The 17,252-nt window shown below is 40.8% G+C and overlaps 1 protein-coding gene across 1 annotated transcript in view; it reads left to right on the top strand.

Annotated features, from left to right (window-relative positions):
• Positions 1-17,252, top strand: part of Lrp6 (LDL receptor related protein 6) — a 133,346-nt gene that overhangs the window by 110,926 nt on the left and 5,168 nt on the right. The window contains exons 18-22 of the mRNA XM_059258701.1: positions 7,286-7,522; positions 9,390-9,500; positions 12,559-12,789; positions 14,298-14,434; positions 15,362-15,459. Of these exons, the coding sequence (XP_059114684.1) occupies positions 7,286-7,522; positions 9,390-9,500; positions 12,559-12,789; positions 14,298-14,434; positions 15,362-15,459 (814 nt within the window). The remainder of the gene's footprint in view (positions 1-7,285; positions 7,523-9,389; positions 9,501-12,558; positions 12,790-14,297; positions 14,435-15,361; positions 15,460-17,252) is intronic.

Raw genomic sequence — 17,252 nt, 5'->3', positions numbered from 1 at the left:
AAGAATAACTGTTTCAGCTGCTGTTCCATTGCACATCAGAAGCCATTTGCTTCCTGCTGGGTATGGGCGAAGGTATCTTTATTCTGAAAAGAAAAATTGTGGTTTAATTGTCAAATTCTAGGAAAGGTAGCTGTATCCTTTGTTATCCACTCTGTGCATAATGCCAAAGTTCAGGGTTTATCTCAAGTCCTTATTCAAGTAGTCTTTGAAACTGGATCATCTCAGCTAGCCCTCTCAAAATTGCTCTGAGCACTTTGTTGTCTCGTTTGGGATCTTAAATGTGTCCCATTTCAAGGCTCTGTGTTGCCAGATTGTGGAGCTGGTAGGTGCTGGAATCTTTGGCAGGTTTTGAAATAGAGTCTGGCTGTGTTATCCAGGCTAATCTCCATTGCCAAGCTTAGTTGGTTCTCCTATTTTAGCCCCTTAGTTGTAGACAAATTTCTAAATGGTCTTGTTAAATAAAAAACATGGAGCCAAATATAGGGGTGAAAGCCTTAGAGAGATCAGGGAAATAGGGAAAGCCACCAGCCAGCCTTACCTCACCAACTCTGCAGCTTCCAAATTCGAATTACTTCCTGTCTTACCAATACCTTTATTGCCTTGATGTTCTGCCCAATATCATTGGCTATCTTAGCCCAGCTACCTCACTTCCGTGTCACTGTCTGTCTGTACAGACCTCCAGGTCTCTATGATTGGTGCTGGGATTAAAGGCATGTGTCACCACACTTGGCTGTGTTTCCTAGTGTGACCTTGAACACACAGATACCCTGCCTGATAAGTGATCGGATTGAAGGTATGTGCCACGACTGCCTGACTTCTCTGTTTACGTAAAATGGCTTGCTATTTCCTCTGATCTCCAGGCAAACTTTATTTAAGCACAAATAAAATATCACCATACTTAGTGCCGGCACAGAAAATCTCATTACAGTGATGTTTTCTTGCTACAAGTGTACAGCACTTGCCAGCTTGTGTGAGGCTCTGGGTTCTGTTCTGAACATTGCAATTTAATATTAGAAAGTGTTTTCTTCTGTGAAGACACATATTTCTGTAAATCAAGATTTAAAGAGAATATATTCAGAATATAAAAATAGTGATAAAAGAGGATTACAAATAAATTCTGTCTGACTTTTGGTTTTTCGAGACAGGGTTTCTTTGGTGCCTTTCCTGGAACTCACTCTGTAGCCCAGGCTGGCCTCGAACTCACAGAGATCCACCTGCTGGGATTAAAGGCGTGTGTCACCACCGCCTGGCCCTGTCTGACTTTTTAAAGATTTAATGGATGTCTCCATAGCAATGGCAGTGTACTCTGCTTCGATTGCAGGAGCCTGGAGTTTAAGGTAGTGCATGCATTTGAGAACAAGGAAGCACGCGTGGTGTGCACTTGAAGATAGTACTGAATCTCAGCAGTTTGTTCACCAGGAGATCTAAACCCAAAAAACAACATTCCATGATTCCATGATGTTACTTCAGGAGGAGGCAGAGCTACTTTTTGTGACTAAAAATCAGAATAGCCTCTTTCTGAAGGAACTGACTACTGTGGGATACTAGGGTGTTCCTCTTCAGAGACCCAAAGTGCACAGAAAACTTAAGCCCTAGAATTTGAAATAAAGAGAAGGAAAGCAGGAAGCATTGCTGGGCATGGAGGTGTGCGCTTGTAATTCCCACAGAGAAGCTCTTACAAGTCTGAGGCCAGCTCAGACAATGTAGGGAGACATTATCTAAAAAGGGAAAAATTATTAGAACAAATAAATTAAGACAAAATCAAACCTTGCACAATAATATAGATGTATTTAATACTGTTGAACTAGAATACCTTTATATGGTTAAATTAGTAAAATTTTGTTACATATATTTTATCACAATTAAAAAAAAATTGTGTTTCTGTATAGAGCACTAGACTTGCTTTAAAAACACATCCTGAAGAAATTTCTCGTGGTGTTAATAACATAAAACTGAATCATGATCTCATCTTCCAGTTAAAAGATGTCTTTTAAAGGGGCTTAATTTTTTGCTGATAAAGTGACTTTTTTATTTGTATATAAAATGAATAGCAAGCTTTAGAAAAGTGTACAGCTGTGTTGTCACCTGACTCAAGCTGTGGAGAAAGTACTCTTAAAGGTGGTGTGCTCGGGAGGTGGAGGTCAGCCTGGCAATGTGATGTCCTTTCTCAAAATACCAACAGCAACAAAATTGAATGAGCAAATAGGGAGGGTAGGAGAGGTCAGAGCAGTCACAGAGGAAAACGTTGGACTGTGCACAGTGATGCACTCCTGTAACCCCTGCACTGGGCCACAGAATGAGTTAGAATCTGGACTGGACTGTTCAGTGGGAACTTGTCTCAATCCTCCACTGCAAGAGAGAAGGGAGAGGAGGAAGCAGAGGGACAGAAGGAAATGGGGAAAGAGAAAGGAGCCCTTGGGTTCTTAGCAAGCAGCTCTCTAGGTAGTAGAAGCACCTACTCTTCAGACTGTAGCTCGATACAGAGTTAGTTTCTCAAATATTATCAGTGGAATCATGGCATGTAATGTTTTGCATTTTAGATTCTCTTACATAATGTATTTTTGAGATCCAATAATATATCAAATGTGTCAGCACTTTTTTGTTGCTGAGTCATAGTTCATTATGTAACACTGCAGTTACTCTCCTCTGAGGAACTGCTGATATTTAATTTTTAATAAAACTTCCATGCATGTTATATGCAGTCTTTAACTTACATTGGTTCCACAATAGAAGTAAATGAAGCAAAAATCTAAACTTCTGTCCAACTTTTAAAACATGATTTCATTTGGACTTGGCTTACCTATCCATCCTATGTTGTATTTCTTCCCAACTTGCTCTCTGGTTTTATCTGACTCTTTAGAGGTTGATTGATGTCCACTCTGGTGAGTTCTCTTTCATTTTGCTTCTGTGTGCTTGTGCTATTACACATACATGTTTATCTTCTTGTATAATATCCTCTTACTTATCCGTCAAATGCACTTGGGTCCCTGCAAGCCCTTCAGTAGCTACTTCAGATTGCAGTCAGTCCTTGTTGCCACTTTGCATGCTAACACACTGTGAACTCTGTTGTCAATTATTTTGTACCCCCTGCCTGTCCCTATCTTAACCAAATTCAGTTTTGTTTTGTTTTAAGAATATAGGCCTGATTTTATGTTTTCAAATTCTCTACACAATCTAGTAAGTTTTTGAAAACATAATGAACTCTAAGAAAATAATCCTTCAGATTTACCATGTAAATTGCCCATTAAAGATAAAGCATTTCTGGTTGGCTTATAATAAACTTGTGTATTTTTTAGAGAATTTACTAGCACATGTTTTAATGAAATCATGATATATTAAGTATGGTGGTACAAAACTGTAATCCCAGCATTCAGAAGGATGAAGCAGGATTGTCTCCAACCGGCCTGGTCTGCCCAGCAAGACTTTGCTCCTACAAACACCAAGGTGATAAAGTAGTGAGGCTTTAAGGAAGTCTCTCATTCCACTCTTGTCCTTTTAAAGATCACCGTCCCTTAGGTAAATGGAAATCTGTCCTTGAGCAGTCACTTAGCCTTTTCCCATTGTGAGATAAGGAAATCACAATAACCTTAACAATACTGAACTCTGACCACTTTCATGACATGAGTGATGTTAAGAAAACTATTTTAAGGTAGAAAAAACTTTACTGTGAAGAATTTTTTTTTGTTTTGTTTTTTTTGTTTTTCGAGACAGGGTTTCTCTGTGTAGCTTTGCGCCTTTCCTGGGACTCACTTGGTAGTCCAGGCTGGCCTCAAACTCACAGAGATCCGCCTGGCTCTGCCTCCCGAGTGCTGGGATTAAAGGCGAGCGCCACCACTACCCGGCTGAAGAATTTTTTTACCTTTATGTCATTATTAATTTTCATATTATCCTTTTAATGTTCTGCTGGATTTTCATGACTGCTTCTGCATTGTTCTTCTGTAATACATAGTTTTGGTTAGAACGTATGAAGAAAACTGGGTAGATAGTTAGAAAATGGACTGTAGTAATAGCTTTTCCAGGGGTTGGAGAGATGTTCCTATGTACTAGCAGTTCCTATTCCCAGGACACACATAAGAAGCCAGGGTGAATGTGCACATCTGTAACCCAGAGATCAAAAGAAAGCCGAGTTTACAACTCATTGGCCAGCCTGTCTTGGAGAGTAATAAAATAAAATACCTAGAATCAACTGCTGGCCTACCTGTACTCATACCCACATGAACAGGCACATGCAATTATGATAATAGCCTTTCCAAATAATATGGCTGTTCGCTTGGGTTCTACACCAAATCTTGACAAGCGGTAGTTTCTAATAGGTTTGATTGTAACATTAATTTACATTTCTTTATTATAATATGTGTGTTGAGTTAGGGATATAGCTCAGTGATAAATGCTCACTTGGTATATGCAAAATCCTTGGGTTCTATTCCCAGTACTACCAAAGATGTGTATATGCATACATGTATGTGTATACACACACACACACACACACACACACACACACACACACACACATTGTTGTATGTGATGGCATGTACCTGTAGTGCCAGTTTAAGCTACCTGGATGGTTATACTTGAATGGTTGTGAATTATTTGAGCCCAGGAGTTCAGCAGAAAAACATGAAACCGTGACTCTTAAAAAAACAGAAAGCAGGAATGTGTGTGTGGGGGGGGGGGCGGGGGTTGCTCTGAGATGATGGCTCAGTAGGTAAAGAGCATTAGCTATACAAGCATGAGGAGCCTAGTAACAGTTCCAAACACCCATGTAAAAATAAATACAAGCTGGGTATGGCTGTGTGTACCTGTGACCCTAGTGCTGTGGAGAGGTAGGAGATCAGTGGGGCTTGCTGGCCACCAGTGTAGCTCCAGGTTTAGTGAGAGCCCCTGTCCTACGTGGAGAGCAATAAAGCAGGACACTCCACATCCTCCTCTGACCAGTACCTGTATACACACATGTACATACACCTGTACACACACTGTACATATACACACACAGAAAGGAGATGGAAGGGAGGTAAAGGGGAAAAAAGAGAAGAAGAAGAAGAAAGCTACATGTGGTAGGTAGTGCCTGTAATCCCTGAATTTAGGAGGCTGAGCTAGGATTATTGTGAGTTTGAGCAAGCTTGGGCTACAAAATAAGACCTTGCCTCAATCCTCTAATTCTGCCCTTCCCCTCATGTTGATTTTTGTTGTTGTTGTTATTATTGTTTGAGACAAGATCTCTGTATGCACCCCATCTGACTCATAAACTTGAGATCTTCAGTCTCCCAGTTCCCAAAATTGTTTATAGACAGCACCACACCCAGCAGTACCAGTCTGCTTTTTTTCTGTTGATTTTATATGGCATTTTATAGTTTCAGAACTTAATCTTTTGGAAGTATTAGAATTTCATTCGGGAATTTCTAGAGGTGCTTGGGGAGATGGTTCTGTGTACTTACTGCTCTTGCAGAGAACGAGGTTTAGTTCCAGCCCCCAGTGGTAGCTTACCACCATCTGTAACTCCAGTTCCTGGGGAGCTGGTACCCTCTTCTAGCTTCCCTGGGCTCCAGGGCATTGTGCACATACATACGTGCAGGCACTCACTATACATAGAAAATAAAAAGAAATCTTAGACCTTCAGATTTTGACTATTTCATTATGCAGTATCAAAAGCTTACATTTATTAATTTATTAACACCACCTCACGAGAAGAATCTGTGCATGTTGCTAAACTGTAGGTGTTCAGTGTTGAGTACATTCAAATTTTCCAGAACTTGACTCTCTGATCCCAAGTTCCAGTTTTATGATCAGCTACAAAACCAGCCATTGTTTTTGTTTGGCTTATTTGTTTGTTTGTTTGTTTAGTAATAGGCTCATTCAGATTTTTTGTTTTAATTCCTGCCAAATACCTGAGTGTAAGTACAATTTCCTTGTAGGTCATTCTTTCAGATAAAAACAATATTCCATTTGATTTATGTTTACATTGTGAATAGATGCTTGCCTATTAAAAACTATCCTGGTTAGATGTGCAGTGTAAAATTAATGTATACCTCAACCTTTCAAACAATAATGAGCTCGAGACTTGATTTTTTAAGAACATTTTTCTTATCATGAATATATTTTTTCTTAAAAGACAGTATCTTATGTAGTCTAAGCTGTTCTCAAACTCACTGTGTGGCCAAGGATGACCTTTAACTCCTGATTGCCTTTCCTGTACCTCCAAAGTGTACAGGAAATCACAGGCATGTGCTCTCAAGACTAGCTTCCATCATAAGTATTTCTAAGAGGAACTGGCATTGTTTTGTTCATTAAAGCTGTGGTTTTGTGGCTGTGTGACATATAGGGACTATTACTGTGGTACAACTGCCTTGGGTGTACTAAGGTCCCTGTAGTTTTATCCACAATTCGTTCTTCTGTAGCATCAGTGCAAATGTGAAAAATGCAAATACCACTTTAGAATTATTATACACAGCCCTCACCTGTTTACTGCTCTGACTGGCAGTGGGACCTGGAAGAATGGAGCTGATAAATGAGGCAGACTAAAGTCTCATGCAATAGCCAACTTTATTCAGAGCATCAAGACAATTCATACTCTGAGGGTTACCTAAGGAAAGTGTACAGTCACGAGGACAAGGCCACACATGGCGGGCAAGCGATGTGTGAACAAGCTGCACATGGCAGGAACATGTTTTTCCGTAGAGGCATCTAAACAAACAGCAATAGCCAGTTGTAATGAATAATCTGAAGTAAACCAACTCTTGTCGGTTACACCTGAAGGGGCATAAAAACACATTCAGGAACAATTTCATATTTTTGAAGAAACTGAAGTCACAAGTCTGTTGTCTTGTTTTCTTAGAGTTTTCTCACAAGCACTCAGAATTCTCCTCACAGGACGCCATTCTTGGATGGTGTTCTGGCATTCACTCATTGGACCCAGTAAAAAGAAGTAATAGGGATCTTCAGGGGGTGGTAAACAGGCTTTTGAGAACCTCAGAGCTAGAAAAAAGTGTTCATTCTAGGCTAACTTTAAAATACTTGGAAGTTGGTAGTCATAATGATTATTCTTGTGTGGTGTGTGAGATCAGAGTGATTTGCAGATATTTTAGTGCTATTCAAACTTTAATTACAAGAAAATGTCAGTGTTTTTATAGGTTACTGTATCTGAACGACTGATTAGATGAAGTAGGTTACAAATCCTCTTTATTGTAAGATGTATGTTTCTTTTTAATGAGCTCCTCTTGGCTATAAGTGTTCATGCTTCTGTGTGACCACTGTTCTTTTTGTCCTTCCTCCCCTTGTTCATTTGAAGAACCTCCAACATGTTCTCCTCAGCAGTTCACTTGTTTCACTGGGGATATTGACTGTATCCCTGTGGCTTGGCGCTGTGATGGGTTTACTGAATGTGAAGACCACAGTGATGAACTCAACTGTCCCGTATGCTCAGAGTCTCAGTTCCAGTGTGCCAGTGGGCAGTGTATTGATGGTGTCCTTCGATGCAATGGTGATGCAAACTGCCAGGATAAATCCGATGAGAAGAACTGTGAAGGTATCAGGAAGTCCTCAGTGTTGGTTTATAGTGTCTTTGCATCAAGTTATTTGAAATTCAGTGGGGTTTTTTTTCCTCAATAGATTTGGGTTTTATATTTATGGCATGAACATTATACATGTTGCTAATTATTTGAACCATTTCATATGTGTTAGGTCTCTGCAAATTAATGTGCTAATTTTGCTACTTTATTGAAATGTCCTGGTGGTGAATGCCTTTTTTACCTTTTTGGCTGTGATAAAAACATCATGACCAAGGGCGTCTTAAAGAATAAACAGTTTATTTTGGCTTAAAGTTTCCAGAGGGAGAGTCTGTGAAGGCAGGGAAGCTGGGAGATCACATCTTCTACCTTAGGATACCAAGCAGAGGGGGTGAACTGGAAGTGGCTGAGACTCTAAACTCAGGAAGCCCATCCCCAGTGATGTACCTCCGCCAACAGAACTGCATCTCCCATAATCTCCCCAAACAGCTCTGCCAACTGAGGACCAAGCACTTAAATATGTGAGCCTGTGATGGGGTATTGCTCATTCAGATCAGCACAGTGGGCATTTTTATAAAGAAAAGAGGTTTATTAGATGACAGTTCTGCAGTGTCAAGGGCAGGTTGTGGAATATTATTTTAACTGTGTAAAGTTGTGTTCCATTTTGTTTATGTTGCAGAAATTTACTTTATGTAAAGTTGTGTTACATTTGTTTATATTGCAGAATATTACTTTAAGTATGTAAAGGTGTATTACATTTGTTTCTGCTGTATTTGTTTAATGATGTAAAGATGTGTTGCTTTTTTGCACCTGATTGGTCTAATAAAAAGCTGAACAGCCAATAGCTAGGCAGTAGAGGGATAGGTGGGGCTGTTGGGCAGAGAGAATAAGTAGGAGGAGGAATCTAGGCTCAGGAAGAGTGAGACTGGGGAGAGAATGAGGCAGAAAGAAAGGGAGATGCTTGGGACCAGCCAGCTAGCTAGACCCAGAGTAGGACCTACAGAATGAAAGAAAGGTGAACAGCCCCGAGGCAAAACGTAGATGAAGAGAAACAGGTTAATTTAAGTTAAAAAAGCTAGCCAGAAGCAAGCCTAAACTATTCATACTTGATGTCTCTGGCAGTCTGAGAAAGCCTGCTGCAAGGGCGTGGGATGGCTTTAGTTGTTTAGTCTGGTGACAACCTCACGGCAGATGGCAGCACAGTGGTGGCAGCACTTGGGAGATTATGGGCACATCTCAGTAGGAAGCCAGAGTGAGAGGAGGAGGTGTCAGACTTCTTGTTCTTTTAAAAATGTGGTGTTATGCCTGCAGGAATGTCTGTGTACCCTGAGAAGGGCCAGAAGAGGGTGTCAGATCCCTTGGGATTAGTTATTGTGAGCCTCTATGTGGGTGCTGAGAATTGAACTCTGGACCTCTGGAAGAGCTGCCAGTGCTCTTAACCATTGAGCCATCTCTCCAGTCCCCCAGGCTTGCTCTTTTATAGCAACAATTTTTCTCAAGAACTAACCCAGGCTACATCGAGAGCTCCCTCACACATTCTGAAAAAGAGGTCCAGTTACCTCCCACTAGGCTCCCTCTACCTCCATTGTGTCCTCTACCCTAAGAACCAGGCCTCCAACATACGAACTTTTAGGGGAGCAAACGTACTCAGACCACAAAAACCACACCAGTGAGCTCTGATGATTGAGAAATGGCACCAAAAATTAAGTAAAATAAAAATTTAAGAACAAAGCATGAAATTTCTTTTCTACCAACCAGAATCCTTAGAGAATGGAACTTGCTTTGTGTCTACGCCTGATATGTTTTTAGATTGTACTTAGAAAGCATTTGACTCTTAATAGAATTTGTCTTCACACTGATAAAAATAAAACTGTGCATTTTTTCTAGTGCTTTGTTTAATTGATCAGTTCCGCTGTGCTAACGGACAGTGTGTCGGAAAGCACAAGAAATGTGACCACAGTGTGGACTGCAGTGACAAGTCTGACGAGCTGGACTGTTGTAAGTGGGAAGGGAGCCTTGTCAATTGTTCTCAAGAGAATTGGAAAATACCTTTTCTTTTTCTTTCTGTACTTTACTTACAATCCAGATTTCCAGGTAGAACACATGTACTAGTTATTATTTGCACCAGAGATATTTTCCATTTTGCGTTTAATAATTGTTTAAGGGCAGTAGTTTCTTTGTGCAGAGAGATAGTAAAACACCAAATAAACATTGCCCTGCCACAACTAAAGAAACAAAATTCTCAGGTAATTTAGATACATGGAAATTAATTGCTGATCTGAACTTCATTCTGAACATTAGTTTGTGTTTAACTGTTTTCTTGAAGTGTTTCTACCAGTTTCTCAGGGTCTAGAATTAAAATGCTTTCTTCTCCCTCCCTTCTTGCCATCCTCTCTCTCTCTCATTGCCTCCATGACTGCTTGTCTGCCTCTCTTCTTCCTTGTTTCCCTCTGAGCTAGCCCGCCTCCCTCCCCAGGCTTGTCTTGAACTCACTAGTGCAGAGCTACAACAGAGCCACATAAGGGGTAGCACAAAGGAGAAGGCAACCAACTTTTTAGGAATGAAGATCAAGGAAGCTTCCTAGACAAATGATGCTTGAGATCAGATGTTTATGAATGAAAGTGTTCATTCTACAGATACGTAGAGATGCTGCATTATGTTTAGAGTCAGGAAAGTGTGAAACCAGTCATCTTTCTGGAACTGCTGTATGTAAATGTGATTGCTGCATTAGCTGTGTCTTGAGTGTGTCACCAAGAGAGAACAGTAGTATCATGAAGGTGATACTCCACTCACAGTTCAGAATCACTGACATTTCTAAGAAAAGGCTAGGGTGGGAATATGAAAGCAAAAGCTATAAAATGTGTTGGAGGTGATATGATTATAGGTAGGGACATCTATTAGGCTGTTTGTTTTCGTATTTCTTTGGACCACATCAAGAGAAGTATAAAGATGAGATGCATATTATAGAGAAACAGGTGTCATGCAATAGCTTTTATGCACATGAAGTAGACTATGTCTTGATTTTTGTTCCCTTCATTTTAAATGCTGGTTGCAACCCACTAAATTGTTTTCCCCATCTACTAATGATTTACAGTCTATAATTGAAAATGCTCAGGAGGCTTTTGTGGCTCTGACTGAAGATGATGTAAATCAAGAGGTGCAGTATGGCTGGGAAAGGAAGGCTGGGTTTCAGTTATTACAAAGACAGAAGGGTTGGTAGCCACTTAGATACAGTTGGCAATTTTCAGTTGACCCACAGGTACCTCACAGCATGACTGGAGTCATTAACCAGGATATGCAGCAGGAACTAAACACTGAAGTACCATAACCTGTCCTGGTGTGGGCTGTAATGTTTGGTTAATGCAGTGTTATTTGCTGTCTTTGTTTTAAATTTAAATGGCTTTCACGGGCATGCACTTTTCAGCTTGCCACGGCCATGCCAGTATTTATTGTTCTTAATTGGTCTACCCTGTTTATTATCTGTGTTACCTCTGGATCTGGGAGAGGTGGTGATAATGGTGAGTTCAGTTTGGGATATGTTACATTAAAGATGATTATGGACTATCCCATTAATATTGTTGGGAAGTTGATTGACTAGGGTCTATATGGCTCAGGAAGGTTTTTGGCACGCTTTAGATTATCGATGGTAATTAAAGCTATGGCAGTGGGTGAAATCTCCAGAGAGTAGAGGAGGAAGCAAGTAGATAGTAATAACTCAGGGAAGCATGCACAATTAATTGACAGCAAGGATAATCAGAGCTAGTAAATAGGGTGGGGCATGGTCATGCATACTCAGGACCCCAGCACTAGGGAGGTAGAGGAGGGTCAAGACTTCAGGTTCAGCTTCAGCTACATAGCAGGATTGAAGCCAGCCTGGATGGACTAAGTGATACCCTGTTTCAAAAATAAACAAACAAAAATAAATTAATAAATAAAATAAACAAATAGTAAAACTAGGAGAGTGGTGTCTTCCACGGTGAGCAGAAACTGTTTAAAAGAAAACAGGAACCCATTCTGTTGACCATGTAGAAAGTGTGAGATGAAGAGTCTCTTGAATTTCCCTGAAGTGCTGAGGGAGGAAGCCTGACATCAGCAGTGTGACCCAGAGACCAGCAGTGTGGAGCAGGAATGTCAAGAAAGAATTATTCTTTCTTGAGTGTTGGCATTGGAGAGGAATGCCAAGGCACTAGAAGAGAATGCAGAGGTGATGGTAGCTAGCGAAGACTAAAGAGAGCATATGCTTCAGATTCCACAGACTGAACTTGGAACTGATGGCCACAGCGAGGCAGCTTAGTGCTGCCGTCGTCACTCATTTGTTTTCCTAGTAGAGATGAGATTAGCTACATGGATGGGAGATTTGAGTGACAAGAAGCAGAAAGTGTTTTAAGGAGTCTTCATTATGAGATTATGTATGGGTTAACTAGTCAGAATGGAAGAATTTTCCTTCTGAATAATAGAGGGGCGCTAAATTTGATAGCCCATTTCTTGTTCTTTCCATTCATGCCTTCTGCTTCTTAAAGGTTCAAGTAGCCAGGAATCCAGAAGGTGGATGTCCTGGGCAGGATCCTTCTCTAGCGTTCTGGCCTTCCTCTGGGAGTCCTCTAGTCATCAAATTAGAGACCTGCATGTATCCTTGCTCTCAGGCAGCCAGGGGGCCTGAGGACAGGAGAGGTTGGATCTGAGTGCCTTGACTCATCTGCAGTTACAGACTTCACTAGACCTAAGTGGCACTAGTTCCAGGCTGCCTTTGGCTTCTTCACTGTTCCACAGAGAACATTTGATGACTTCTCTAGTCTGTCCCTTCTGGCCTGAAATTTTCTGTGATACTTCCTGGTCTGTTGTCTTCATTTAACAGCCGCTTCTTTAAATTTATTTAAATTAAATGATGCCATTTAATTCATATTTTTATGTGGTATGATATATAATTATTATGTACTTATTTATATAAACTATATAGTTTGATTCATCAACATATTGTTTTTACTTTTGTATTTTATTGCTATTTTGAATGTACAGTTGTTTTTCCATTAGATAACTATAGTGTTTTCCATTTTAGATCCAACTGAAGAGCCAGCACCACAGGCCACCAACACAGTTGGTTCAGTTATTGGAGTAATTGTCACCATATTTGTGTCTGGAACCATATACTTTATCTGCCAAAGAATGCTGTGTCCTCGTATGAAGGGAGATGGGGAGACTATGACTAATGACTATGTGGTTCACGGCCCAGCTTCTGTGCCCCTCGGGTATGTTCCTCACCCAGGCTCTCTGTCGGGATCTCTTCCAGGTGAGTGAAGACTGGTTTGTGAAAATCTGGTTTTGTCCAATTTTAAGTTCTGAAAAAATTACTGAATTTCCATTGTGGAAAAGGTCATTCCTAGGATTACAAACTAGATCACTTTGGGTTTAAGAATTTGTGGGAGTGATGGTTTTTCTGTTGTTGTTTTAATGTTTGTACACTGTCTCTCTCTGCAGAAAGACTTAGTTAGGTCTGCTGCTTCAGGCCTCTGAGTGCATTGTGGGGCTGCACTATATTAAAAGCAGGTCACCAAGTGCTTTGGTGAACACCTACAATTCAGTGTCACCACTCAGGGACCCTGAGGCGATTGAGTCTAGGAATAAAGGAGTCTAAAGATAGATCAGTATGTTTTCTGAAGACAAGGATTTGGAAATAGCTGGGTGACTGTAGTGGGTAGCCATTCCAGGCCTTTGGAATTTGCCCCACGTTGGGCGCCAGATATTGGTGAAATTATTAAGGCCACTCCACGTAGTTAAAAGGAGGTTTATTTAATGGCGTAACTTACAAATTAAGGGATAGGTAGGTTGCGGGGTCTGGGGAAGGTGTATCACAGTCCAGCAATGTTCTCTGGAGCTCTGCTTGGTCCACCTCCACTATCCAGCGTCCCGGGACCGCGAGAGCACCCGCCGATCCCAATCTCAGGTCCCCAGGTGCCTCCCTTGGCCCCGCCTTGTAGGTGTGACAGTTGCCGAAGTCTCAATGGGGGTTGGAACTTCCAGATCAAAGCTGGAATGGCTACCCACTACAGGTGACAGGGAAGGCGCATACTTCCCTCTGCCTTCTCCTGATCTGACCTGGTGACAGTGGTACAAGGTTGGTTAAGGTTTGGCCAAATGCTAGAGTTCTACCACAGGGGAGGCCATATTGTTCTTGGGCAGTCAAGCTTTTTCCAGTGTTTTGTGGTACCTTTGGTGAGAAGAATCTTACCTTTTAATGAATATGGAGAAGATGCCTGAGCTCTGAAAATAGGAATTTAGTATGGTGTGACTCTCAAGTAAACAGCGGTAATATTTAAGCTGGTAAATGATGCTTCCTTGTTGCCATCCCTATCTCCAGTAAGTAGAAATGGAAACCTACTTGGAACAAATAGAAGGTTTTCTTTAGCATTAGCAGTTTTGAGTCCAGAGGTATCCGAGTGCCTTCTGTGCATTGGCTCATGTCTTTAAAAGGCTTTGCTTTCTTTGGAGCTCATCTGTTGGCTTAATCTGCCCTGATTCACTGTCTTCATCCTCAAGTCTTCCATGAAAACCTCGTACTCCGAAGGGCCCTGTTTCCTCGGACTGGACCGGGTGGGAATGACTTGGTCTTATTCGAAGCCAGTTCTCAATGGAACCATTCATTTCAACGTTCGGTTCCTTTTTCATGAAGTCTTTATGGCTATTATTAGGAGAAGAGGACATAAATTGTTTTAGTTGGGCTGCTTGTGACTTCAGTGTTGATTAGTTATTTCATAATTTTTATAGATGTTACTCATCTTTCATTTTTATCTCCTTTAGGAATGTCTCGAGGTAAATCAATGATCAGTTCCCTCAGTATTATGGGGGGAAGTAGTGGGCCTCCCTATGATCGAGCACACGTCACAGGAGCATCATCAAGCAGTTCTTCGAGCACTAAAGGCACTTACTTCCCTGCAGTAAGCAGTCTGCTTTTGCTTTGTTTTTCTTTCACTGTTAAAATACATAGCATGTCAGATTAAGTCATTTAAATGTGAGCAATCTGTAATGGTAATGTAAAAATAGTTGTTAATGTAGGATTTAAGTACATAGGAGTCAATGGAGAATTTACAACCACTGCCCTGTGCTTGTAAATCTTTTGTTTGCTGTGTAATAATAAACATAGTTGAAAGCATTGTAATAATTTCATCATTTAAACTACTAAGGTACCAAACAGACTTAGGACCTTTATTTCATAACCTGCTAAGAGAAGAAGCATGTAGCTGGGGAGATAGTTCAGTCTGTAAAATGCTTGTCTCGCAGGTAAGAGGACCTGAGTTCCATCCCCAGCACCAAGATCAAAAGCTGGGCCTGGCTCATAATCCTGAAACTGCAGAGTACAGACAGGAGGATCCCTGGAGCGCACTGGCCAGCCAGTCTAGATTAGTTATTGAACTCCAGGCTAATGAGAGCTTGCCTTAAAGGAGATGCACCGTGTCCTGAGCGTGACATTTATGGTTTCCTTTGGCCTGCGGTTGCATGCATGCACACATGCTCTTGTACCTACATATATAAAAATGAAATGTAAGAGGAAACACATTAGAATTCCTCTTAAATTAATAATTTTCCTACAAACATAGAAAAGTTGTGCTTAAAAAATTAGAGCCTGATGGTGCCAAGCAAGCCAGTGACCTAGGCGACAGGTTTTTGTCACCACTTGTTGGGGATAAAGAACATGTGGCCTAGGAAGTGGGAGTCACAGTCATGAAGTGCTGTTGAGGTGGTTGTTTTGAAAAGAATATGCTAATAGTGTAATGGAAAAGCACAGACACAAAGATAAAGGTGTTCTACATCCATATCTATGGAAGGTTATTGTAAGTTTAATATTTTCATTGCTTTCCTTTCAGATTTTGAACCCACCACCATCACCTGCCACAGAGCGATCTCATTATACCATGGAATTTGGTTATTCTTCCAACAGTCCTTCCACACATAGGTCCTACAGGTAAGACACATTTTTTCCCTATTCCATTTGTGAACACACTGCGGCTCAAATGAATGGACCATAATCACCAAGAAAGAATAGGATTCTTGTCTCGACAAGACTTGGCGTTGTCCACCCCCGAATCCTTTCTTTTTTCATTTTATGTTTTAAAAGAGAGTCACACAGCTGGTTCCTAGAGTACGGCAGTTGAGGACTGGGCAAGACAGGTCAGAGTCGTGAGAGCTGGCAGGCAGCAGAAGTGTGGAGCGTAGACATGAAAGAAATCAGAAGGAGGCTGGCCCACGTGTACATGGGTCACTGGGACCCGGAAAGAAAGATTTGCTATGTAGTTAGTTGCATGGAATAAACAAGTCTCACTAAAGGGAATGAAGCATATTTGTAAATCACAACAGGAAATGATGCCTCTGTGCCAGTTGTGAGTGTGTTGAGTATGTCTGTTATTGTCGTGTGTACCTCACTCTTCCGTCCTGTTCAAATGCCAGCAGAAGCCCGCATGCTGTGTCTGTGGTCCTCAGTGCCTGTTAGCATTTGGATGATGTTTCCTTTCAGTCAGCTTGACCTGGTCTGACTTTGTAGTGATGGAAATAATGGAAACTGCCTACCCAAATCAGTTAGGACTGAGATAGGGTTGGCTCCAACACGATCATTTCCATGAATTATTGTAGGATTTCTTTTCATGCCACAGTTTTGTTCTAAAATGCCAAAACAAAGCAGAGGCCTGAAAACTTAAAAATAAGACCAGAACCTAAAATTTCATTTTAAAAAACTTACTTAATTCAGCTTGAATAAAACATTAGGCAAAGTATACAACTGCTTTAAATCATTTCCCATGTTTAAAGCTCCAAATCTATGTCGAACTATCATGTGATTTTGCCTAAGCTGAGATTTAACAGAATTTTGTTGATCAACTTCCTGTTTCTTCATCTTCATTATGAGACTAAATGTTTTTAGCTTTTTAAATTTTAATTCAGAAAATCTCCCTAGACTTTGGCACCTGTGTGGACAGAAAGGTGGAACAAAAAAGCAAAAGTGCTACGATAATGTCCTGTCAGCCCTGAGGGTAGAAGTCCCAGGAAGCTGCTCGGTGGGGCCTGTGGGCAAAGCTGAGTGACCGCGGAAGGCGTGGGCCCTGTGTCACTAGGATGTTGACGAAGCCCGTCAGTTACTCTGGCCCCTTGTCTTACAGTCACTGTATTTTAGAGACAGTTTATGCATGGATCTTTAGGATAAGTATGAAATAAGATAAGCTTGGCAATATGTAGAATAAAAATTGTGAGAAATCATACACAGACAAGCCAGTGTTTTAGGTCAGCTCTTACCTTCATGAGTGTGTTCCTCTTCAGATCGCTTTTCTTAGATAACCATGTTATAACTATAGATTATTTGTAAAGATATATAAACAAGTGTAGACATATGTTAAACTCTTACACTGTGTTAGGAAGTTCACTGACCCTCTGGGCATTTAAAATTGATCATTTTGATATTCAGTTGAAACTGCACTTAGGACAATATTCCTGACCACACAGAAATCAAAACTACTACTTCCAAGTTAGAATAGTTTCCCTTTGATCTGGCTGGAAGTTCAGCCTGGATTGTGTAATATTTTACTTTTAAAAGAAATGAAGTCTTCAGACATCATTAACTTACCTATCAGGAAAATTATGAAATGACAAAAGAGTGTTGAGCAAGAGCAGACTGTGTGAAGACCCATTTCCACACACTGTAAAGCTGTGGGAACTGCGGAGATCTGTGAGCATGAGGTGTGTAACAGATGGGCCAAGGCTGGAGTTGAG

Source organism: Peromyscus eremicus, chromosome 3 (assembly GCF_949786415.1).
Source record: "Peromyscus eremicus chromosome 3, PerEre_H2_v1, whole genome shotgun sequence".
NCBI classification, from domain to species: domain Eukaryota; kingdom Metazoa; phylum Chordata; class Mammalia; order Rodentia; family Cricetidae; genus Peromyscus; species Peromyscus eremicus.
This window is presented reverse-complemented; position numbering and strand designations above follow the sequence as displayed.